This window comes from Phaseolus vulgaris, chromosome 7 (assembly GCF_000499845.2).
Source record: "Phaseolus vulgaris cultivar G19833 chromosome 7, P. vulgaris v2.0, whole genome shotgun sequence".
NCBI classification, from domain to species: domain Eukaryota; kingdom Viridiplantae; phylum Streptophyta; class Magnoliopsida; order Fabales; family Fabaceae; genus Phaseolus; species Phaseolus vulgaris.
In genome coordinates, this window is record NC_023753.2 from 20,446,649 (window position 1) to 20,474,122 (window position 27,474).

The 27,474-nt window shown below is 33.1% G+C and overlaps 1 protein-coding gene across 1 annotated transcript; it reads left to right on the forward strand.

Annotated features, from left to right (window-relative positions):
- The first annotated feature begins 11,001 nt into the window (after positions 1-11,001).
- LOC137828751 (somatic embryogenesis receptor kinase 4-like) lies at positions 11,002-14,432 on the forward strand. Its single transcript, XM_068635439.1, has 4 exons — positions 11,002-11,880; positions 12,380-12,640; positions 12,730-13,590; positions 13,704-14,432. The coding sequence occupies exons 1-4, from the start codon at positions 11,454-11,456 to the stop codon at positions 14,183-14,185; spliced, it is 2,031 nt and encodes a 676-aa protein (XP_068491540.1). The 5' UTR covers positions 11,002-11,453; the 3' UTR covers positions 14,186-14,432.
- The last annotated feature ends 13,042 nt before the right edge of the window (positions 14,433-27,474 follow it).

Consider the following 27,474-nt stretch of genomic DNA (forward strand, 5'->3'; position numbering starts at 1 on the left):
TTCGTGCTTGACTTCTTGACCTTACTTCCTTTGATTCATTGATCTTCCCATGAGTAGCTTTGAGTGTGTCCCGCATCTCTTTAGCAAATTTGCATTTTGATATCCTGAAAAACTCATTAGTATCCAGTGCAGAAGCTATTATTATTTGAGCAGTACAATCAAGCTTGGCCATCTTACATTCTTCATTGGTCCATTGGGACCAAGGTTTTGCAATAAAAGATCCATTCTTTTTAAGCTTTGGAATGAAAGGGCCATTTTTGATTGAATCCCAAATTCCTTGATCAATGGATTCAACAAAGATTTTCATTCTAGCCTTCCAATACTTATAGTCCAAACCACAAAATAAAGGTGGTTTGTTGATTGAAGCACCTTCCTCGAAAGATAGTTTCCAGCCATTGAAAAATATTTTTCGGATCAAACTTTAGTATCTTTCAAGTACCAAACTCTTGATGCCAATTGTTAGAATGTATGGCTTTAAACTAGAGTGGGGGTGAATGGTTTAAAGAGGGTTTTCGCAAACTTTTTAGTCTAAAATGAAATTCCTTGGAGAAAACTTGATTCAGAATTCAGTTTGCCAAAAACACAAAGCAATTTAGCACACCACCAGAAAAACAATCGGTTGTTTATACCAGTTCACAAATATAAACTAAAATTAAAGAGTTCAAGGGATAGAGAGATTGCACACACAAGTTTATACTGGCTCACTCTTAAACCAAGAGCTACATTCAGTCTTCCCAGAAACCACTGGGGGAATCCACTAAGTAACCAAACCTGGATTACTTACAACACCACCGAAGAAGTGACCTTGATCCCCTCAAGACACACACTTCCTTTGGCTCAGCACAAACACCACCAAGAATGCTGATCTTGACAACCTCAAGAGCACACAACACTTCTCAGCTTCACACGCAGAGTTTACACAAAGTACAAAAGGATTACACTTGTTACAGAAAGATCTGAAATCAATACAAGATGAAAATCCTATTCCACACTCTCTTGATCAAAGCAATTTCAAAGCAATCTTCAACTTTTCAAAAGAAAAATCCGTGAAAAACTCAAATTTGTTTTTCCTTTTATTAAATCTCAGTTCTTGTTTGTTACATAATCTGAACAAACTCTTTATTGCTTTCAAAGACTGGTCAAAGCATTTAAAACTAGAGTGTATTCAGTTATAAAATCATTTAAAGCTCAGTCAAAGCACAAAACAGTTTTCTGTTATGGTCCCAAAACAAACAATCGGTTGAATGCTCGAATCAATCGGTTGTTTTGGTTTGACAGCAAGTCAACCATCAAAAACAATTTTCAACCTTTCTCAAAACACCTAAGTATAAAACAATCGGTTGTTTTGACAAAACAACAGGTTGTTTTCCACTTAGCTTGAAAAACACTTTCAATTAAAAGGTTTGTGAATGCTTAAGCTTTCGAATCAATCAAGAGTGGATTTACACAGATAATCTACCCCAGATCCTATTCTAAAACAACTCGGCAACAACAAGCACATCCAGCCTTCCATCAAACTTCAAAGGATTTGGATTCTTCAAAGCTTGAACACACTTGATTCAACAACCTGAACTTTAGCTGATGCTCACTAAGAGCTCCAAATCTACCCAAAAGCTTAAAGGTAATTAACCTGCACCACAGAGTCCTAATCAAAATCTAACTATATAACTAGGACCTTGAGTTAACAGAGATTAACCCTAAAGCTAAAAGAGTCACATGTAAAAATCATGCAGAGACAACCCTATCAAGTTCAAAATTTGACTAAAAGAAAAGGGCAAAAATGAACTTACTTTGTTTAAGATTTTGATCGGGTAATCTTGTAGAGTTCATTGCCAGAAGTCCAATGGCAAACTCCGATCGTCAAACTGATAACTGAAGATGTCAGAATCATAGAGAGAAGGACAGGAAAGGAAAAAGGGTACAAAAATAAACTTACTCTATCAAATATTTTGATCGGGCACTCTTGTAGTTTTCGCTGCCAGGAGTCTAATGGCGTACTCTGATCGTCAAACAGTGAACGAGGAGGTCAAAATCTTAGAGAGAAGGGAGAGGAAAGGGAAAAGAAAACTTTTAGAGATATGGTGTTTCTTTTAAAATGAAACCTGAATAACTGAATTTTCTATTTATATGCTCTTTTCATTTTAATAATAAAATATTCAGGTGTCACTTAAAATGTACCACTGCTACTCTAAGGTTATTTTCTAGATCCTTACATTCTCCCCAACAAAAAAAAAAATTGTCCCCGAAAATTGACTTACCAGAAAAGAGACAGGGATAGGTTTCTCTAATGATTTCTTCTAATTCCCAAGTTGAATCACCAGATCTATCATCCCACACCACCTTCACCATATTGATGGTCTTGCCTCTGAGCTGTTTACTCTAATGGTCTTCAATCCTAACTGGTTTTGCTTCAAAAGACAAGTTATCCTTGATTTGCATATTATCCACTTCTAATACGTGAGTAGGGTCTGGGATATACTTCCTTAGCTATGATACATGAAAGATATTATGCAGGTTTGCTAACTGAGGAGGTAGAGCAATCTCATAAGCCACTAGACCTATCTTTCTTATGATTTGATACGGTCCAAAAAACTTAGGAGATAACTTCCTTGATTTGATAGCTCGAACTACACCCTTGGTTGGTGTCACTCTCATGAACACATGGTCTCTAACTGCAAACTCCAAAGGCTTTTTCCTTTGATCTGCATATGATTTCTGCCTACTCTGATAAGCTTTCATTCTGTCTTGTATTCGCTTCACCTTCTCAGTAGTCTGTTGAAGTAACTCTGGCCCAATCAATACTGATGGAAGAGGGCCAAGCACATCTAACCATGAAAGCCAAAGCCCAACACTAGACCATGAAGAGCGTCTAGACCATGATGAGCGTCTAGCTAGAAGGATGGAGCGTCTAGGACGTGAAGAGGAAAGGCTACCCATGGAGCGTCTAGGAGGAGACCTAGACCATCTAGGACCTATCACAAGGTCAATGGCTAAGCATATTCAAGCCCAATTGAATGAAGCCACGGATGGAAGAGAGAAAGCTTTGTACATGTTGCATAAAGGCCCATTAGGGGTGCTTAGTAATTAGAGTAGTGTAGAAAGCATATTTGAGTGAAACATTCTAGAAACTCTCTAGGTGTGGCCGGTCATCAGCACATGGCACATGGCTTTGTGAATTGCATTTAATTTGGTTTTCATTTCATTAGGCATTAGCTTAAAACTTACGGCCAAGTAGCTTATAAATAGGGAGGCCTACACCTTGTATTTGCAAGTTTATTGTGAGTAAAGTTATGCTGCCATTTTGTGCCAAGCTTTGCTTCTCCCTAGAATTCTAGGCTCTAAACTTCATCTCCTTCACCTCTCCTTGGGTTGGCCGAACCTCCCTAGCTTCATACACATCATGCACCTTCAAGATCAACACCACTCTTAGGAGGATCTTGCTCACACACCTTCATAGCTTCCGCACCTTACATGATTCAAGAAGACCTTCATGAAATGTCATCAAATACTGTCTCACCATCCTGATACCAACATAAAGGAGTTCTTCATTTCCTCCCATACAAAGCTTCATATGGTGCCATTCCAATACTGACATGATAACTATTATTATAAGTGAACTCCACCAGAGGCAACATCTCATCCCAACCTCCCAGATGATCCAATACACATGTCCTCAATAGATCTTCTAAGGATTGGATCATTCTCTCAGACTGCCCATCTGTTTGAGGATGATATGCAGAGCTCATTCTCAATCTAGTTCCCAAGGAATCTTGTAGAGTCTACCAAAACCGTGAAGTAAACCTGGGATCTCTATATGAAACAATACTAGAAGGCACTCCATATAATCTCACAATCTCTTTGATGTATAATTGTGCCAAATTAGTCATAGATATTCTCAAATTAACTGGAAGAAAATGAGCGTTCTTCGTTAGTTGATCAACTATTACCCAGACTGCATCATGACCCCTTACTGATCTTGGTAAATGAGTAACGAAATCCATAGCAATGATATCCCCTTTCCACTAAGGAATATCTAACTTTTGTAACAAACCACCAGGTCTTTAATGCTCTACCTTTGCCTTCTGACATGTTAAACATGTAGCAACATATTGAGTCAAAGGGATAGACTATTTGGATACATTTTCACCTGTGACCAAAATTACCACTATGATGTTGATTTTTGTCTCTCGCTTTTGTGCTGAAATGGAGGCTAAGGCAACTTAACATCAATAATGCCTTCATACTTGGTGAGTTAAAGGAAGAGGTTTACGTGGTGGTCTCTCTTGGATTAAATACAATTTTATCAGGACGAGTGTGTAAGCTACAAAAGGCAATGTATGGCCGTAAACAAGCCAACATGGAATGATTTGCTAAACTCCCCTATTTTCTTCTTTTTGTAGGCTATACACATTCAATGCGTGATTATTCTCTATTTATTAAGTCATTTGATGATTCTTCCACAAAAAATTTGGTGTACCTATATGACATAATTTTGACAAGAATAATGACGAAGAAATAGTCAAATTAAACAAGCTCTTGTTGATTCCTTCCACATCAAAGATTTGGGAGAATTGCATTTTTTTTCCTTTGTTTTGAGGTGGCATGGAAAAAGCAGAGAATCTTGATAAAGTAGGAAAAATATGCATTGAGTTATTTATCGAAGCAAACCTCTTATGATGCAAAACAACATATACACTGATTAAAAATGCAAATAGAATTTCAGCAGACTCAGGAGAAATACTTCATCTCCTTTATTAAGTTTTTCATTACCTATTAATTTGAAATTCATAACTAATGACATTCACAATGTAACATTCCTATATTTTTCCCACATCAAAGATTATAATATGCGTGAATTTTCAACATAAATATTTACATATATAATCTGTATAATAGTTCAAAATACATCTATTTTCATAGGAAAAATAATATTTACAAACATCAACAAATTAATAAAAACAAATATATATATATATATATTCCATATCCTCACTAGGGAGCTCTCTCACATGCAAACTTATATGCTCCTGTGTAAAATATACGATCATCACAGATAAAGAAAACAAAACACAACCAAAACAGGGTAAAGTTAATTTTAAGCTAGTTATAACATTTTTTGCTATATAATTTGAATTTCAATTAACAAACATAAAGTCATCAACTCTCATACATTTTCTCAAAATCCATCAAATGCCTATCATAATTCATCATTCACATTACTCAGGTCAGATTTTTACTGACCAACATACTCAGACACTTGACTCTACTTCCGGAAGACTCGTGCATTAACTTAGACTCAAAGATTTGCACATGTCATATTATCCCACTGTAAAATCCACACAATTATGCGCATAAATAATCTCAATATCATTTCTCCTAGTTTGACAAAGTTAACTCATATAACAGGTCAAGTTAGTTATCTTCCAAACAACTTACCCATTCATATGAACCTCCTTTAACTCTCACCACCCGAATAACTTTGTTTACTCCATTTTCTCTTGAACGAGATCCCATCTCGCTTGAACGAAAATGGACCTGAGAGCACCTCATATTTTCATTTTATTCTCGCTTGAGAGAGAATCTTCTCGCGTGAGTGAGATATGCAGAAAACAGTTTGTAAAATCTGATCTATTTCATATTTTCAACCAAAAAGTTCCATTGAAATTGTTATGTTATCAAATATATACTAAACCAAAGTACCAAATTCCCTACTAGAGTTGGATAATTACTCTAATATAGCTATTCTATAAATATATAATACCATATATCCAATATCTATAATTGAAAATCAAACAACCAATTCTCAACAAACATTACCCTTTAAATGATTCATCAAACTATTTAAATATATTCATTTACTTATTCAAGTAAAAAACAATATAATTCTATAACATCTAGCATATATATAATTTCACATCTAATCTCAATCGAATTCTAATATACTAAAAAGCAAGCAATCCCACAAGAAAATTTGAGACTGGTGACCACATCACCCCTACATCCAAATCTCCTAGCCTAGAATTCTATTGGAAATTTAAAACTAGCTTCCCTTACTTGGACTTAAGTAGATGATCACTAAGAGCTCCAAACCTACCAAAAGCTCAAGGGTAGCTTAACCTGCACCATGGAGTCCTGATAAAAAAATCTAACTGTATTACCAGGACTCTGAGCTAATAGAGACTAATCTGAAAGTTAAAAGAGTCACATGCAAAAACCTAGATTGAGACCAACCTAACATTTTTACTCTAAGACTATTTTTCTCAATCCTTACACACAACACTATATAAATTTTATAGTATTATATATTTTTACAATGAATGAGTTGAGAATTAAAGATTACTCATTAATATGTATTAGTGTGTTAAGTTTACTTATCATATAAAATATTAATAGTTTTAAGGTTTGAGATACATTAACAAATATTTTCTCTTTTCTATCACACTTTCTGATGTGAGTTGATTTAGAACTGCACATGTTTTTAGGATTTTCACTTTGGATTATGATTTTGATTACCGAAATATAGTGAGACTCAGTGAAGATTGTCACTGAACACGAACTTAATCAAGTGGTTAAGTAAGTGTAAAAGTTATTTTCAAAAGAGCAAAGAGAAAAAAACACAATTAAGATTATGAATGATGATGAACACTAAATTAATAGCAAGATAAGGAGAAGGTAAAGGCCGAAAAACAATAAAAGAAATAACCAAGGTAAAGAAGAATAATTGCAGAATGGAAAAGAAGACAAAAGAAAAGAGTAAAGAGGAAAGGAAGCTTGTAGAGATGATGGAAATGGTGATTGCATCACTCCACTTGGAATGGGGAGAGTTCCAAGATGAGTGAGGAGGAGTTGTAACTTGAAGTATTCTCTACTCAAGATAAGACTCAAAGAAAGTTTGGAAACCACACAAGGAATCACTCTGACAAAGTTTCTTTACTATTTATTCAATGTGATTACAATGAGGCAAGACACATTATTTTTATGAGAGAGTGCCTTTGAGAGCAAAAGTGAGGGGTAGGGACGACAATGACAGAAACCTTCTAGAAGGTAGGTCAACCTAGGGTGTCGCCCAAGCTAGAAGAAATCTTCTAAAAACTAGGTTAAATGAAGGCATGAGCGGTTTTGGGATGTGTTTTTAGAAGCTAGGTTTAGGTGGGTTTGGCACAAGTCCAATTTATACTAAGTACACCCTAATCTACTGAAATCAAAATCAGGAAAAATAGTTAGTGCTCAGGTCCAATTATGTGGACTCTACTCCTGGTAATCCTTTGAGGAATAAGATGTTCTAAAGTACTGGCTATGGACTAACCTTGACCTAACCTAGATCCTGTGTCATGCTCTCGTCATCATTTTAAAAGGTTGGACTAACTCAGAAAATGCTTTATAACATAGGGTCCATCACTTTCTTTTGTACATTTTTTGTTTTTCTATTTGTCTTTAATTTAAGGACATAAATTGTAAATTTTGATGCTCGAATGTATTTATGGGACTCAATCACATGTCATGTTTGTTTAATAAGTTAATCCATTTTGACTTTGGTGATTAAGTGGCTACCTACCACCAATTTGAAAGAAGAATAAAAACTGAGAACCAATCGATGTACGATTTGAAAGTTGGGCTTGAGGACAAAGGTGGAACAGTCCACTTACGTTCCTTTCAAAATTTCACTGAACAAAGTCATTTGTTTGTAAATCAACTAGGTAGCTTGTCTCCTTCCTTAAACATGTGTAATGCGCCCCATTGAAATGATCCAGTTCAATCTTGAAAATCCTTCAACATGACATTTTGTTGTTCCTTTCAGGCGTTTAGGTTGGGTGGTAGTTGCATAGTTGGGTTTTTGGACCCATGATCATCATTAGAACTTTATGCATGACCATGGAGGTTCTCTTCATTATGTTTTCATCCTTTCTTTTTCCCACTTGTTTTCTGGGGCATCATGTCACTGTGGCTAGGCCCTCTGCCTTTTCTGCACATATTTCTAAGAAAAGAAGATGCTTTTTCATGTTGATGTTGACACCAACTCATAGTATCCTAAATTCCTAATCCATCAACCACATACTTGTAAGTTGTGTCTATTAACAAATCAATACATGCAATGCAAATACCCTCTAAGACAATGAAAAACGTCCAAAACACAAAAAGTAATTACTCTCTCCATAAAATTGTGGTTGTTGCACTTAGATAAGAATGAGAGGTAGATTAGTAAAGAAAGCTGCATAAATTTTTTTATCACAAATTTGTTGTTGGAGTTACATAAGTGTTAGAAGCACTTTAGAAGTGAGATAAAAATTACAAAGAGATGATTCTGACTACATAGATGTAATAAAAGTTTTAATATGGAAAATTATTTTATTTGATTGTCTCCCCATAAATGCGGGAGAGACCTTATTGTAAACAATTTACCAAAAATTCTCCACAAAAATACTATATTCATAGTGGATTGTTTGAATATTATTAAATAAAATAACATAATGTTGAATGAACTTAGATTTGGTTTTGTTATTATTTTTATATGAGAAAAGGAAGGTAGATTTTTGGCTTAAAAAAGCCTATCTAACTAAGGTAGTTGAAGGTTTTCATTCTAGTAAATCCATTTTTATTTATTCCGTTAATTGTTAAGAAAACGGGTCATAATTCATTAAATTAATAAAAGTTATTCTAAGACCATGATTTTAAAAGTGAAACAATACTCCTATTAGAGATATATTTTTTTAAAAAAAATTGCATTGTTTCATTTATTTGCATAAATATTTTTAAACAAGATTCATGTCTTTATATATATATATATATATATATATATATAGTTAATTATTGTCATCTTAATTATTATGTTGGACTATTGTTTTACTTATTTTTCCTTTGTGAACATTGGATACTAGCATTTGGTCAGTGATAGATTACTTAAATAATGAGTGATGTAGTATTTTATAATATTTATCGTGTTTATATTTTTTTAAAATGTTTTTCAAAATAAATAATGTTAAATTTTATGAATGTAGGTTTACATTTTTCTTTATTACTCTTTACTGAGTTGGCACATTCCCCACTTCCATTTTTTGTCTTTATTTGGAGTACTAGCGAAATAAAAATATATATAAATTTTATAACATATAATAAATATTTTCATATCAGTAAACAAATAATTTATTGTTTATAAGTTAAATTTAAATTTAAATATTTTAGTATAAAAACTTTGTTTACATAATTTCTTTACGATTTTACTAATTTTACTCATTTGAATGTGCATAATTTGTATGTTTTCCGCTTAACTTTTTATCTATTTAAACTACCTTTTATTTTAGTTCTCATTCGAATAAAATATGCATATGAGGTTTAATATTGTACTTTCAAAAGGTAAAAGGAAAATAGAGGTGGAAACTTTATGTTCACATAAAGTGAAAGCATGACTTATCAATTATTATTCTTCCATCCTTTCAATGGAAACTCAGTAAAAAGTCGTACATGGCATTATATGTGTAAGAGATGGCTTATTCCGTAGTAAAAATTTATATAAATAAAAGAAAATTAAAAGCCACATAAAATAAATGCGTAATAGTGTGATAAAGAGAGAATAAATAGCAACAAAACCAGTATGCTTCAAAAGCACTTATGTTATGCTGAATATATTAAATACTGTGCCAAACGTCCCATATAGGGAAGAGTGAGACAACTTTCTCAATTACCCAAATTTTAAGATCAAATCAAACAAATCCCACAGACAGAAAAAATAATTTCAAATGCATGCTCATGCTTCACACTCAAATCCCAAATATTTTTCATTTTTTTTTCTGTAAAATGTTAAAAAAAATTATTTTAGAATTAAGGAAATCGTACTTGTGACAAAAAAATTTATATATGAATGTTAAACTTAAATCATATTTATCACGAAATTAAAGTCTATCTGTCATCGAATTTAATTATATCAAAATTTACTAAAATTTTAAAAATTATTATTTTTTACTTATTTTAAAAAATAAAAAATAATATTACTCAGGCGAAAAATACCTACTTCTCATTCCGTAATAATAAGGTTGAGGCCGTAATATGTTACAGGTCAGTTACTGTAGAACGATAACAGGGAAATTTGAATTTTGAAAAGCATTCCATTCACCAATTGCCACGCACTAGGCGCGTGCCTCACTCATTCCCAAACGTGGCAGACGTGGCACTGTTATAATCAATGGTGGGCCCTGTAAAGCAGACAAATTAATTTCGCAGTCCACCATAGTACATTTTCTACTAAAATAAATCTAGGAAATTATAAAAAAAACTAAAAAAGGTTTGAATTTTGAAATTTCAAGATGTAGATGTAGTAATTTTAAACCACATCTATTTTTTAAAATTAAATTATATTATTATATTTCCGTGTAAGTATATTTAATTTTTATATATTAAATAATATAATTTAAAAAATATATAATTTTGTAATAATGATCTTAAAAAATATTAAAGTAATACAATTTAAAAAGCATTATAATTTTATTAGAATAATGTTAAAAAAATTGTGGTGATTATTTTAAAAAGGAAAACTTATTTGGTTACTTTAAAAGGAAAAGATTATTTAATTACTTAATTTATTAAATAAATAAATTGTTTTTATTTATTGAAAATAAAATTATTTCATTAAAAGATCATATTAAATAAAATTACTAAAATTACATCGATTATTATATTTTTCGTGTACTTTGGTTTTGTATCAATATTAAACCATCCTACCTGGATGCTAGCATTGCTACTTATCCTAATATTTTAATTCAAAGTTTGTTTGTTAGTAAAGTTTGAAATCAGAAAAACAACCGGCTATATATTATAACATTGGTAAACATATATAATTAACAATAATAACATAAAACAAGTGGTGCTCAAGGACAAATAATTTTTTAAGAATACCATTTCCTGAATAATGGATATTTAAAGCTGTAAAAACAATTAGAGTCATAAAAATGATTTTTTTTTCTAGAAGAAAAGTGTACATAAAAGCCATAAGACCACAACCCCACAAAGAAAGAAAACTTTACCCCTTTTTTCTTCAATGCTTTGATGATCTACTTCCCTTTATTGTTTTCCACTTTTGGATTCATTATACCATGTTGGCAAAGGAAAGAATAATTACGTTGATAATGTCAATCATTTAAACATTATTTGAACAAGATTAAAGTGTTATTTAACAATAACTTACGTAATGATATGAAAAAAAGAGTGAGTGTGCCATGAAAAGTGGAGAGTTTTGAGTTTTTGCAACATTCCACGGACACCACTTTTTACTACTGTCTTTGATTTATGACTTGACTTGTTTCCGTTCACCACTTCACTTGTCTTGTATGCGCTTTTTCCACTCTCTTTGCTCTTTGCTTTACACACTGAAACATAAGCGTTACATAGCGTCTCATTCAAAAACCAAAAGTTCAGAGCTTGTTTAATTGTAAGCCTCTATTTTTTTTCATTCCGAACTGAAAATGGCGTTTTCAGAACTGCTCCTATTCTCTCTTGTGTTTTTGCTCTCGAACCCAACATGGGTGTGTGGGAATGGAGAGCTAAGAGCACTAATGGATATGAAAGCCAGTTTGGATCCAGAGAGCCTTTATCTACCTTCTTGGACTATCAATGGTGACCCATGTGATGGATATTTTGAAGGAGTGGCATGCAATGAGAAGGGTCAGGTGGCAAATGTTTCTCTGCAGGGTAAGGGTCTCTCAGGGAAGCTTTCACCAGCCATTGCAGGGCTCAAGCACTTGACCGGACTCTACTTGCATTATAACTCTTTGTATGGAGACATACCAAGAGAGATTGCAAACTTGACTGAGCTTGTTGATTTGTATTTGAATGTAAACAATCTGTCTGGGGAAATCCCACGTGAGATAGCCAGCATGGAGAACTTGCAAGGTATGTGGTTGTGTTCTTGTTGAACAAGATCGAAAACCTTTATTATTCTGTCTTAGTTTTTTTTCTTAATTTTTCCGTATTTAAAGTTTGTCTTTTTTTTTTCTGTACCTAAATGCTGTTTAGTGAAGATGGGTTTTGGCTGAAAGACTTGAGCTTGGTTTTTGATTATTTGTTGTACTGTACCATTTGTTTTGCTTTGTTCCCTCAAATGGTGTGCAGGAACCCTCTTACACTTGTTCCAAAATAGTATTTCCTTTTTTTAATAATGTTGAACGTTGGCTTTTGAATCCTTGTATTTTTTTGACAAACTTGTAAGCTACAAATAGCAGTTTTAATTCTGTTGATTGTTTACTCTCTTCATTTAGCATTTGCTCGAAAACTAAAGTTGCTTTGCTACCAGTCCTTCCTGTGGATATCCTCAGTTTTGATTAGAAACAGTGTTATGTTGGTTGTTCAAACTTCGCAGTATGCTTATTTTTCCCTTTCACTTTATTTACAGTTTTGCAGCTTTGTTATAATCGGTTGACTGGAAGCATTCCTACACAGCTAGGAGCTTTGAAAAAGCTGAGTGTTGTTGCATTGCAGTCAAACATGTTAACTGGTGCTATCCCTGCCAGTCTAGGTGATTTGGGCATGCTGGCGAGGCTAGATTTGAGCTCTAATAATCTTTTTGGTTCCATTCCCACTAGCCTAGCTGAAGCTATTTCACTGAGAGTTTTGGATGTTCACAACAATACCCTTTCTGGGAATGTACCTCCTGGTAATAATATGTTACTGTTTCCATTTATTCAGTAATTTGTTTTACTTATTATCTGAAGTGTGTTTATTTTCCTTTTTGGTTCAATGAAGCTCTGAAGAGACTTGATGATGGATTTCTGTATGAGTACAACCTGGGGTTATGTGGAGTTGGGTTTTCATCCTTGAAAGCTTGCAACGCTTCAGATCATGTCATTCCAAGCAGACCTGAACCTTATGGAGCAGCCACAAGAGATATCCCTGAAACTGCAAATGTGAAGTTACCATGCAATGGTACTCAGTGCCTTAATTCATCAAAATCAAATCAATCCACTTCAATTGCTGTTGGCATATTTGTGGTTATAATTGCAATGTCTGCAATTGGTGTTTTGACTTTCACACTGTATCGTCGGAGAAAACAAAAGCTTGGAGGTTCTTTTCATATCAGTGACAATCGTCAAAGTACTGAGGAGGCCATGGGTGTATATAGGAAAAATGGATCTCCTTTGGTCAGCCTTGAGTACTCTACTGGATGGGACCCTTTGGCTGAGAGTAGAAATCTCAGTGGGTATAGCCAAGATATGTTCCAGAGTTTGAGGTTCAATTTGGAAGAAGTGGAGTCTGCTACTCAGTATTTCTCAGAGTTGAATCTGTTGGGGAAGAATAGCTTTAGTGCAACATATAGAGGAGTTTTAAGAGATGGATCCGTTGTTGCTGTGAAGAGCATAAGTAAAACTAGTTGCAAGTCGGATGAAGCTGAGTTTATGAAGGGACTGAACATGTTGACCTCATTGAGGAATGATAATGTAGTGAGGTTGAGAGGATTTTGTTGTTCAAGGGGACGAGGTGAATGCTTTCTGATTTATGATTTTGTTTCTAATGGAAACCTTTCACGCCTTCTTGATGTCAAGGAAGGAGATGGTGAAGTCCTTGAATGGTCAACTAGAGTTTCTATTGTGAAAGGGGTTGCAAAAGGTTACCTCTCTATCCAACCCTTTATGAATTATCTTTCTATAATGTAATTAAATAAAAGTACTTGCTTATGCTTTCTATTTGAGGTCTATACTAAACCATTTTTTCTTGATCAGGTATGGCATATTTACATGCATACAAAGCAAACAAACCAGTTATTGTTCACCAAAACATCTCAGCTGACAAAGTCCTCATTGATCAGCGGTACAATCCATTGTTGGCAGGTTCTGGCCTGTACAAGCTTCTTACTAATGATATTGTCTTCTCTGCACTCAAGGGCAGTGCAGCAAAGGGTTACCTGGCTCCTGAATATGCCACTACTGGGAGGCTTGCGCAGACAAGTGATGTCTATGCTTTTGGGGTGCTGCTTTTCCAGATCCTTTCAGGGAAGCAAGAGATCACTAGCTCAATAAGGCTTGCTGCGGAGTCCTCCAAGTTCCAAGAATTTATGGACCCAAATCTTCATGGAAGATACTTTGAATATGAAGCAGCTAAACTGGCAAAAATAGCTTTGCTTTGCTCCCATGAGTCTCCTTTCGAGAGGCCAGCCATGGAAGCCATTGTTCAAGAACTGGGGAACTGTAGTAGCTGCCTCTGATTTCAATTATTACTCAGTTACTTCATCCATCATTCCCCCATTTACCTTACGTGGTGACTGGCTTGGTGATAAGATGATTAGTTAGTGCTAACAACTACTTATGTTTGTGGCCTTTTAGGATTTAACAACTTCTTAGCTTTGGACAGTAGTGGACTGTCTCTTAGAGAATAGACATTTCATCCTCAAATCACCTGTAATTTTCTTGAATGTTTTTTTCTCTACAAGGTGAATGCTTGAATTTTGTGTCTATCCGTATCTACCATACAAAAATCCAACGTACTAGGATTCTGTTCACTAACTCCGAATTACAAATTATTATAATATTCTTCTCGCACATTCCTTGTAATGTCACACGGTAACGTTGAAGCCATTTAGGCATTACTCACATCACACCTTAAAAATTTTACTAGAAAATGTTTCTTTTAATTTTTGGTACAACTGCAACCAATTATATCTGCGGGGACCTGTGTTTTTCACCAGGTCAAAAGTTGGTCTTTTTTATACTCATTCGACAATGAAAAACATTCAAATGCTTTGGATACAGAAGTTAAAATATTAAAATTATTGCCAAATTGTTAACCATTTTGCTATGTATATATGGGTAACAACAAATAGTTGTAAATACAATGTTTCGAGTCTTGCCTTTTTTGTGGAACCATCTTACTTAAGTGAACAACCAGAATATGGCCATGTTAGAAGTGGATATTTGTGACAGAAGAATAGGTACATGAGTAGGGGACGAGGTATAATGAAATTTGGGTAGAGAACCTAACCTTATTAAGAAACACAGGGGGGGTTGGTTACCTTTGTTTATGTGGGACTCAAGACTTTTCAGAGGATGGATGTTCCCACATGTTATGGGTACTTGGGCTAAGTTGTCTACTGGTTGAAGATGTTTCACTGGCTCAGCCACTCGTACACTGGGTCCAATAATTAATACACCAAGTCCCACGATAGCCCAATTACATGCTCATGGATCACTCATCACTGTCTGCCCAATTTTCCGGAAAAAGGAAAAAAACAAAACAAAACAAAAAAAGGAAGCAAGATAGGAGTAATAGCATTCGTACAACAAAATAATTCTATAGTATACTTTTTTACACCAAGAGATATACCTACATAAGAGAGAGAGTATAGTAGTATGAATGATAAAACCATTTCTTTATTAAATCATACGCACAAGATATTAGAGGAAAACGTTATTCTTACGTTTTGAACAAGAACAATAACAAGTAAGCAAATACAATAACAAGTAAAAAAAATACTTTTATTAACATTCAAAGGTTACATAAATAGAGTGTAACACAATACAGGGTATTGTTTATACGATCTTCATATATAAAACACGGACTAAGAAAATAATAAAAATACCTTTTAAAAAACTAAACCTAATAAATTTTTGCACCAGACAATTTGTAACACCACTACTAGACAACCTCTAGTAGACGATTTTCTGCTCCTTTTCATCAGACGATTACTCCAACATATGATTTGCCAAACATGATTTAGAGTCAATCTTCACAATTCTCCTCCATCTTGACTCGAAATCATGGGAGAAATCTCAGAATAATCTTCCTTTATCCTCAAACGAAAAATTAATCCACTGCAAGCACCGTTTAAACCTCAATCTTCACAAGGACTTTCCAAACACATATGTGAGATTCTTCTCTGAGGCTATTTTCTTGATTCTGACCTCTCCAACCTCAACAATTTCTCTAACAAAGTGTAGTATAACATCTATATATTTTGTCCTTTCGTGATACATCTGATGATCAACTAGATGAATAACACTTTGATTATCACAATGAATACTCATCCAATCTTGCACAATACCCAACTCTCCAATCACATCCTTCAACCACAATGCTCCATTCACTCCCTTGTGAGTGTGATATACTCTTCTCAGGTAGTAGATAAAGCCACCATTGATTGTAAACTGGATTTTCAGAAAACTATAGTTCCAAACAATGTAAAAACATACCCAAAAAGTGACTCTCTGGTATCAACATTCCCTGCATATTCAACATCTACAAACCCCTCTATAACAACTCTATTATGGGTAAGCCGTCTATACACCAGACTAGACGATATTGTTCCATCCAAATATATCAGTATCCACTTCAAAGTCTCCCAATAAGCATGTCTACGATTTGACATGAACTTGCTAATCACACTAACAACATGTGTTAGATTGGATCTACTACATACCATTCCATACATTATGCTCCCTACTCTATTAGCATATGTAGTCTTCATCTCCCTCCTTTCTTCCTTTGAGCTAAGAGCTTGGGTAATTCGTGTGATGTCCCAAAGGTGTTCCCACATGTTTAGATTCATGCATCATAAATCTCTCAACCACCTTCTGTAAGTATCTGTTAAGATAGACACAATATATTTATTGTCTAATTCATATGTATGTCTATCTCCAGTATTCTTCTTGTGGGACCAAAATCCTTCATTTCAAACTCTAAACTTAATTTTTCTTTGAGTTTATCAAATTCAATTTTATAATTCGGAAGTCGTCAAATCTCTTGTACCGCTACCTTGGACAGTTTCAATCCATATAATGATTTCTTTAAGAGAAACACCTTCCCCCTCTTCAACAAACTCTTCATGTTACTATATGTAGATGGTCTCTTCTAAGATTCCATGAAAAAAAGTTGTCTTCATGTCTAACTGTTTCAACACCAAATTATACTAGTTAACAATACATATTAAAATCCTTATTGAACAATGTTTTACAATAGGTGATAAGATCTCATTATAGTCTATCCTATCTACTTATGTAAAACCTTTTACTACTAGTCTAGACTTGAACCTCTATTCCCCTACACCTGATATTCCCTCATTCTTCTTGAACACCCATTTGCATGCTACCACCTTTAACTTACTTGGTAGATCAAAAAGCATCCATATGTGGTTCTTCCTCAAATATTCAATCTCATCCTCCATATGAAGTTGCTTAATCTTAATAATACTCGAAATCTGGATCATAAACTTGAGGGTTTTAGGTAGGTCAACTGCAAATGGATTTTTGAAAGAAAAAATGGCGATCCAGGAACCGATTAACAAAGATTCAACGTGAAACTAGTGGCTAGAAGTTTTACATAGAGGGAAGGAATTGATTGCAATGATCCCTGTTGTGAAACACATATCAATAAGGATGTTGTTAGCTATGGTCTTGAGCTTAATCTTGAGCTAGAACAAATGGATGTTAAGAGTTCATTTCTTTATGGAAACTTAGATGAAACCATCTACATGAAGAAACCAAAAGGATTTGGGTTAGGTGACAAGGAAGATTATGTTTGTAAACTAAATAGATATTTGTATGGTTTGATGAATTCATTGCTCGAACTGGTTTTTAGTGTAACAAGCATGATACTTGCGTCTAGTTCAAGTTTATAACAGATGGTTTGTTCATTATATTGTGATAGTATGTGGACGATATTTTGATAGTAAGCAATAGTAAACCTGAGGTACAAAATGTTAAAACTGAGTTGAATAAGGAGTTTCAAATGAAGGATCTAGGAGTTGCTAGGAAGAAATTGGGGATTGAGATCACTAGATGACCTGGCTTAAAGTGTATGTACTTGTCTCAAGAAACATATCTTGAAAAATCCTAGATAAGTCTGACATAACTAACTTAAAACCTATTTTCATACCTCTTGTTTCTCACTACAAGCTGAGTGATGACCAATCTCCTAAGACGATGGATGAATAATGTTATATGGATTGTCTTCCATATGTTAATCTCGTTGGTTTTGTTATGTATGTTATGGTCTACACAAGTCCTAACATAACTTATGATATAAATATTTGTAAGCAGGTTTATGTCTAACCCTGGGTGAGCACATTAGCAAGCTCTTTAGCGGATCCTATGTTATTCGAAGGGGTCACTTGGAAGAGTCTTGGTTTATGGTGGAGGCATAAGGTCTACTGGAGAAGTTTAAATAGAAGGATTTTTTGACTCAGACTTTGTTGGGTGTTTGTGTTGGATATCTCAAGCTACTCAACTAAAGATGTTTAATGAAGCCATAAGCCTTGAAGAAAAGACTTGTTGCCTCATTAAGAGTCTAGGTAGCGTAGTCTAGTGTTTGGTGTCTTAATTTATCTTCTATCTCAAACATATGGTGAAGGTTCCAAGTATAAAACATTTTCAAAAGAGTTAAATTGTTTTTAAATAACTAAAAGGTTTTTCAATCAATTAAAAGTGCTTTCAACTTGTTAACATTTCTGTTTTTTAAACACTGCAACTTTTTCAATTGATCAAAAGTTTTTTCAATTGGTTTAAATTTCTCTTACCTGAAAAGTATAGTTTTTTAATTGATTATTTGAAGAAATAATCTGTTAAAATTTCTCTAATGGAGTTTATCTTTAAAACTATTTTTTAGTTATTTTTGTTTCCATTTTCAGTTTCAACTGCTCAAAATTTGTTTTAAATCTGCTAAATGTATTTTGGAAAATCAACCTGTTATTTCTTTTTTCAGCCAATTATTTTCTTAATAGTTTCCAAATTTTTTTTTGAATTTTGTTATGTTTTGAATCTATAAAAAGAAGACTTGGTTTCTTAATTTAATATCTCTTCAATACATAAATACATGTTTGTTTTCAAAGCTAGAGAAAATTTTGAGTGAATTTGATTTTTAGGAGAGTTTTTTGAGTCTTTGTGAATTCTTTGTGCTTTCACTTTCATCACTTGCTTGAGGTCAAGGATTCATCAAAGTGTTGTTGTTTGGAGGTCCCTTTTTGAATCTTTTGAATATGCAAGAAAGGTGTTTTCTTTTCATATCACTTCTGTTTTGTAAGATTGTGTTGTATTGCTTCTAAGATAGTGTTTCTTTTAAGTGTGGCACTGTTGTAAGAGAGTTTTACATTGTGTGTTTTTAGTTCTTGTAGTGTCTTGGTTGTCTTTATGTAAAAAGATACTTTTGTTTTAGTGAAATCCATCTTAGTGTGAGGTAGGACTAGATGTAGCTCATTTTGAGTGAACCAGTATAAATCTTTGTGTTTTTTAAGTTTTCTTTCCCTGCACATTTCTTTTCTGCATAAAAATGTGCTCATTGGTGTAAAATACAACATGTTGTTTAACAGATTAATCAATTGTTTTTTTTTCTTTGTTGGTTCTATTATCAAAATTTTAATCTGTTAATTTGAAATATAATCTGTTAATTTTTTCTTGAGTGGGACTTGAATAAAAATTTCAATTTATTCTTCTAATTTTTAATTTGTTAAATTTGGGTGACTTAATTTGACAAAAAGATTTTTTGTTGTTCAAGAATAATTTGACAAAGTTTCTTTTAAGTGAATGTTTTGAAATTGGTTTTGATTTTGCTTAAGAGAAATTATTAATTTGTTGTTTCTATAAACAATCTGTTGATTTTCTTATGATAGTACTCTGTTAAGGAAATTTCAACCAGTTATTTCATAAAACAATCAATTATTTTTCGGTCAGAATTGAATATTGTGATATTTGCGAAAATTAGCCTAAGTCCAAATCACCCCCTCTTAAACTTAGACTTCCATAGGGTCAACAATTGGTATCTAAAGCTAGGGCTTGAAACTTAATCAATTTTTAGTAATATAGTTGAGTTTAAGTTGCCTTTTGCTGAGGGTGCGTCTATTAGCAGAACTCCCATGTTTGGTGGTGTGAATTATGCTTTTTGGAAGATTAGAATGAAAAATCTTTATGGAATCTATAGATATGGGAATATGGGATGTTGTTGTAAATTGACCTTTTATACCTACGCATGTGGTAAAGGAAGAAAACATTAAAAAAGCATGGCCTGAAGGGTCTGATAGTGAAAGGAAAAAGGCTCAATATGATTCCTTGGCTAAAAATATTATTACTTCTGCATTAAACATGGATGAATTTTCAGGGTGTCACAATGTGGTTCGGCCAAAGAAATGTGGGAAATCTTGGAAGTAACCCATGAAGGAACAAATGATGATAAAAGAGAAAGAAAACATGCTCTCATTCAAGAATATAAACTTTTCAGAATGAAGCAAGAGGAAACAATAGTTGATGTTCAAAAAGATTCACGCACATTGTAAATAATCTAACTCGTCTAGGCAAGGTGTTTGATGAAGAAGAACTGAATATCAAAATTATGAAATGCCTGGATAGAAGCTGGCAGCCCAAGGTGACAACAATTTCTGAATCCAAAGATTCTCAAAGCTTTCAACTATTGCTCTATTTGGAAAGCTAAGAGAACATAAGTTGGAACTTAATAAATTAAAGGAGTAATATTCATCTGAAAAGAAATTAAAGAGTATTGCTCTCAAAACCAGCATACAGAAGAAGGAATTGAGTGAAGAAGAAGAAAACTTAGAACAAGATGAAACTTTGAATCTGTTCACCAAGAAGTTTAATAGATTTTTGAAGAAAAAGAATTGGGAGAGATCTCAACCTAAAATGGGGTATCCTTCTAAACTAAATGAATCCAGATATGCTAATTACACTTGCTTTGGTTATGGTAAGCCAGGACATATAAAGATTGATTGTCCAAACAATCAAAACAAAGGGTTGGACCACTCCTAAAGTGGTTCACATTTATTTATTCTTTCCTGCTGATAAAAAAAACAATCAAAACAAAGATAAGCAAGGAAGCAAAAAGAAAGAAAAGAGAAGTATTCTATCTTGTTTAGAAAATATCTTGTTCCAAAAGGCTTAGTCAATAATAATTTGTTTGAACCCAAGACTAAGGGTGCCATATGTATTGGTCTATATTTGTTTTGCAGAAAGCTAAAAAGGGCAGAGAAACAAATTAGTGGTATCTTGACAGTGGATGTTTGAAGCATATGACTGGAGACATATCTCAATTTCCTGAATTAAAGCTAAAAATAGAAGTATATGTAACCTATGGTGATAATAATTGTGGAAGAGTTCTTGGAAGATGAGACATTGGAATAAAGGGATCAACTGTGATAGAGAATTTTCTATATGTTGAAGGATTGAAACACAATCTTCTCAACATTAGTCAACTTTGTGACAAAGGGTATAAAGTCAATTGTAATATGAAAATTGTAATGGCATAGAAGATTAGCTCATATTCATATTGATCATCTAAATAGATTGAATGCAAAAGAATTAGTTTCTGGTTTTCATAACATGAAATATTAGAATAACAGAATATGCGATGCATGTGTAAAAGGAAAACAAACATGGTCTTGTTTTAAATCTAAAGATATAATCTCTTCTAAGAAACCTTTAGATATTCTACATATGGATTTGTTTAGAGCATCTAGGACTGCTAGTCTTGCTGGAAAAACTTCTATGCTTTGGTGATTGTTGATGAATTTTCTAGATATGCATGGACTTTATTCATTGCTGCTAAAAATGACGTTTATGATGCTTTTAAGAAACTGGCTAAGGTTCTACAAAATGAAAATAGTTGCAGTATAAAATCAATTAGAAGTGATCACGAGAAGATTTTCAAAATGATAGATTCAATAGGTTCTGTGAAAAATATGGCATTACACATAGTTTTTCAGCTCCTAGAACCCCACACAGAATGATGTGGTTGAGAGAAAGAATAGATCCCTAAAAGAACTTGCTAGGACTATGTTGAATGAATCTAGTCTTCCTAAATACTTATGGGATGATATTGTATATACTGCATCTTATGTCTTGAATAGAACTTTAATTAGGCCTCTCTTAAAGAAAACATCATATGAACTATATAAGGGTAAAAAACCTAACATAAGTCATCTTAGGGTATTTGGATGAAAATGTTTTGTTTTAAACAATGGTTAAGAAAATCTATGAAAGTTTGATTCAAGATCTGATGAAGGTATTCATGTTGGTTATGCTTTGAATGGTCATGTTTACAAAATTTATAATAGAAGATTGTTAACTGTTAAGGAAACTATCCATGTGATTTTTTATGAATCTAACAACTATATGCTTAAGCCTATGGAAGAAGTACTAGAAACAAGTGATTTAAGAACTGTGCTTCTGAAAGATCAATTGGTTGATCCTAATTCAACCGATTCAAATCTTGCAAAAGAACAAACTGCAACTGCAAAATTGCTCAAAGAATGGAGAAGTCCTAGGGACTTAACTCTTGATATTGTGATTGGAAACATTGAGAAAGGAGTATCAACAAGAAATTCTCTATACAACTTCTGTAAGATGATGGCATTTGTATCTCAAGTAGAGCCAAAGAATCTTGATGAAGCTTTACAAGACAACAATTGGATTTTGGCCATGTAGGAAGAACTGAATTAGTTTACAAGAAATAAAGTATGGTCTCTGATTCCTAGAACATCCGAGATGAATGTGATAGGCACTAAGTGGGTATTCAAGAATAAAATGGATGAGCAAGACATCATTATAAGAAACAAATAAGACTAGTTGCAAAATGATACAATCAGGAGGAAGGAATAGACTATGATGAAACCTATGCTCCAGTAGCAAGGTTGGAAGCAATTTAGCTTCTCCTAGCCTTTTTAAATATGAGTGGATTCAAGTTGTTCCAAATGGATGTCAAATATGCATTTCTAAATGGCTACATAAATGAAGAAGTTTTTGTAACACAACCACCTAAGTTTGAGGATTACAAGTTTTCAGACCATGTGTGCAAACTCAAGAAAGCTTTATATGGTTTGAAGCAAGAACCAAGGCAGTGGTATGAGAAGTTGAGTAACTTCTTACTATCACAAGGATATAACAGAGGCATGACTGACAATACTTTTCTCATCAAGAAAAAGAAGGATGATATTATCCTAGTGCAAGTATATGTAGATGACATCATCTTCGGATCAACAAATGAAAACATGTATGAAGCTTTTGTAGAAGCCATGAAGAGTGAGTTTGAAATGTCAATGATGGATGAAATGAACTACTTCTTAGGCCTTCAAGTAAATTAATTAAAAGATGGGATTTTATTAGTTAAGCTAAATACTGCAAGGATTTGTTAAAGAAATTTGAGATGGATCAATGCAAAGCTATCAACACTTTTATCTCTACAAGTTGTCACTCAGATAAAGATTGTGTTAGAAAATCAGTGGACAAAACCAAGTATATAGGTTTGATTGATTCTCTCTTATATATAACAGCTAGTAGCCTAACATAATGTGTGTTGTCTGCATGTGTGCAAGATTTCAATCTGCACCTAAGGAGTCACACTACAATGCTGCCAATAGGATCTTGAAGTACTTGCAGGGGACTAAGGAAGTTGATTTGTGGCATCCTTGTAATGCTACTTTAAATTTAATTGGTTATTCTGACTCAGACTTTCAAGGGTGTAAAATTGTCAGGAAAAGCACTAGTGGAGCGTGTCACATGGATCAAGCTTGATTTCATGGAATTGCAAAAGGTAAGCTTGTGTAGCACTATCCACAACCAAGGCTAAGTACATAGTTGCAGAGCGTTACTATGTTCAAATACTTTGGTTAAAACAATAGCTAAGTGACTTTGGAATTACCTTGAGTAATATCCTTATATTGTATGATAATACAAGTGCAATTAATTTGACTAAGAATCCTATCATGCATTCAAGAAAAAAGCATATAGAAATAAGACATCATTTCCTTCGGGACCACATTGCAAATGGTAATTGTGAAATCAAATTCATTGGAACTGAATTGCAATTAGTTGATTTGTTTACTAAGCCTCTTGCAAGATATAGATTTAATTTTCTAGAAATGAATTAGGTATAATTTGTCTAAATAGTTGTCTGCAAAAAAATTTTAATTGATTAAAAAACATATTAGTTGATTATTTTTCCATTGATGCAAAATTTTAATTGATTGTTTATTGCTTTAACAAATTATTTTTATGTTTCTGTACTACATGTGTGACTAGGAAAGAGAAATTGAAAAATCTCTTTGATTATTTTACTAAGCATTCACGTGAGTTTCTTAGGAATTTGTTATTGACCAGAAAAACCTTTGCAGACTCTGAATTCTAGTCAAATTAAAACTGAAAAAACATCGATTGATTTATGCTCTCTTTTCAAAATTAATTGGTTAAAATGAACCTATACAAAGATTTCCAACATTGCTTTAATCTCTATAAAATCACATTTTTGCTAAAATTGCACTTCATCACAAAATTGTTTTCATCTCTACACTGCATTGCACATTCTAGTCCATCTTTGTTCTTCATTTTTTTCTCACAACTTCTTCAAATTGCTTCTTCCTCACACAAGAATAGGAGATTCCGAGAACCATCTTCAACTAACATTGGGATTCTAGAAAATTGGTTTGCTGGAGATAAAGAAGCAATGGCCTCTTTTATGCATGAAATGAGCATAAAACAAATAAAGGATGAAGAGTAGAAACTAAAAGAGCCAAGGGCATTGTTGAAATTCGAGAGGCTGAAACCTTTCATGGAAATGATAGGAAATGTGTATCCTGATCTGATCAAGGTATTCTACACCAATCTCAATCTTGAAGGAAAAAGTATGATATCCAATATGAAAGGAGTCACTATGTTGATCACCTTTGAAGTTTGGAGCAATATTGTTGGCCTAAAACACTTTGGAGTAAAAGTAGGCAGAGGAAATGTAGTGGAAATTAGTGAATTCAACAAGATGCAGTTTTATCGATCTTGTTTGAAGGATTCATCTCATGCATTCAACAGATTTCATATAGGTACTCTAAACCTAACTCCTAGATTCTTAGCATATATAATTGTATGGCAACTAACACCCAAGGGAAGCAATCATGTTATGCTAAATGAGGAGGACTTGATTTTGATGTATTGCATCATGAATAAGATTAAGGTGAACTGGATCAATATTATAAAGGAACACATGCTCAAGTCTAGAAGATTTCCAGATTACCAGTTTTCTTATGCCTCATAGTTTCAAAGATCATTGACTACTTTGAAGTTGATGTGAAAGATGAATGAAATGAGACCATCAAATTTTCCAGTGAAATTGATTGCTCAACCCTAATAAAAATGGGCTTCCATAAGCACAATGATGCATGGATCAACAAACCTTGAGAAGTTCCCAATTTTGAACCTGCAGAATCAAGCCATGCAATTGAAGAGGATCAAGCATATGAAGGGAATGCAGCAGAAGCAGATAAAATGAATGCAGAAGAAGAAGCTCCTGCTCATGAAATGAATGAAGAAGTTCAAGCAAATGCAATGAATGCTTTAATTTCTTATGAAACACTAGTGGACAAAGGTGAACTTTTGTGACAGGTTTTGAAAGACTTATGCTCAATAGGATGGACACAATCTCTACAGAGCAAAAGGCCTATTATTAGATGACCACATCCAGATTTCAATAGCTTGATCATCAAATTGAATGGGTCAAAGAGCAGCTAGCTGAGCTCTATTACTAGGAGAAGTAAAATGGGTTATTTCATTATGTTATTTTGAGATTGTAATCAGTTTATTCTGCATGCACTAATTCAATTTTCTGCACCATTTTTATTTCTTGCCTTTTTATTTTTGGACTATATTTGGTGTTGGTTTTGCACTTTACCATTTTCTATCCCTTTAAAGCATGTTTATCATTGTTATAATTTCTATTTTTCCTATGCTTATAAACTATTTTGATGGAACAGGTATATCCATTCAAACAACTTTTGTTCATTGTTTCTGTTTGATGAACACAAAGGGGGAGAAAAAGTGTTGTCATCTATGCTAGTTGTCATGTGTGTTGTCTTTGTTCATAATTGCAATCAAGATAGGTTTCAACGCATGTTAGGTTATTTGTCTTCATCAAACAGGCGAAGATTGTTGGACATCTCAAGCTACTCAACTAAAGATGTTTGATGAAGTCATAATCCTTGAAGAGAAGACTTATTGCCTCATAAAGAGTCTAGGTAGCTTAGTCTAGTGTTTGGTGTCTTGATATATCTTCTATCTCAAGCACATGATGAAGGGTCCAAGCACAAAACCTTTTCAAAAGAGTTAAATTGTTTTTAGATAACTAAAAGGTTTTTCAATCAATTAAAAGTGCTTTCAACTTGTTAAAATTTTTGTTTCTGAAACACTGCAGCTTTTTCAATTGATGAAAACTTTTTTCTATTGGTTTATCAATTGATTATTTGAAGAAATAATATGTTAAAATTTCTCTGATGAAGTTTATCTTTAAAACTATTTTTTCAGTTAGTTTTGTTTCCATTTTCAATTTCAACTACTCAAAATCTGTTTTAAATCTCACTAATTGTATTTTGGAAAATCAACCTGATATTTCTTTCTTCAACCAGTTATTTTCTTAATAGTTTTCAAAACATTTTTTGAATTCTGTTCTGTTTTGAATCTATAAAAGGAAGGCTTGCTTTCTTAATTGAATATCCCTTTAATACATAAATACATACTTGTTTTCAAAGCTTGAGAGAATTCTGAGTGAATTTGATATTTTGGAGAGTTTTTTAGTCTTTGTGATTTCTTGGTGCTTTCATTTTCATCACTTGCTTGAGGTTAATGATTCATCAAAGTGCTTCTATTTGGAGGTTGTTGTTTGAGTCTTTTGAATTTGCAAGAAAGGTGTTTTCATTTCATATCACTTCTGTTTTGTAAGATTTTTTTGTATTGCTTCTAAGATAGTAATTCTTTGAAGTGTGGCATTGTTGTAATAGGGTTTTACAGGGTGTGTTTTTAGTTCTTGTAGTGTTCAAGAGTTGTTCTTGGTTGTCTTTGTATAAAAAGATACTTTTGTTTTAGTGAAATTCATCTTAATGTGAGGAGGGACTGGATGTAGCTCATTTTGAGTGAACCAATATAAATCCTTGTGTTCTTTAAGTTTTCTTTCCCTGCACATTTCTTTCTTGCATAAAAATGTGCTCACTGGTGTAAAATACAACGTGTTGTTTTAACAGAATAATCAATTGTTTTTTTCTTTGTTGGTTCTGTTATCAAAAAATTTAATTTGTTAACTGGAAAGATAATTTATTTATTGTTTCTTGACTAGGACTTGAATAAAAATTTCAATCTATTCTTTTATGTTTTAATCTGTTAAATCTGGGTGACTTAATTTGACATCAAGATTTGTTGTTGTTCAAGAATAATCTGACATAATTTCTTTTATGTGAATGTTTTTAAATTGGTTTTGATTTTGCTTAAGAGAAATTATTAATTTGTTGATTTTCTTATGATAGTATTCTATTAATGAAATTTCAGCCATTTATTGATAAGTGCCAGATTTCAGTGATATTGCATATTAAAATACAGACACTTATAGATATTAATTGATAATATAATAGTAATATAACCCCTAATTTATGAATTTATACCTTTTTACATATTTTGTGATTTTAATTTGAATAAGAACAATTTGTTCCCAAATTTGTGTTAATTTTAGGTTTCTAGGGAAGAATGGAGATGA

Coding starts and splice junctions, on each gene's coding strand:
- LOC137828751 (XM_068635439.1), top strand. CDS start 11,454: ATGGCGTTTTCAGAACTGCTCCTATTCTCTCTTGTGTTTTTGCTCTCG. Junction 11,881..12,379: donor CAGCATGGAGAACTTGCAAG/GTATGTGGTTGT, acceptor CTTTATTTACAG/TTTTGCAGCTTTGTTATAAT. Junction 13,591..13,703: donor TGTGAAAGGGGTTGCAAAAG/GTTACCTCTCTA, acceptor TTTCTTGATCAG/GTATGGCATATTTACATGCA.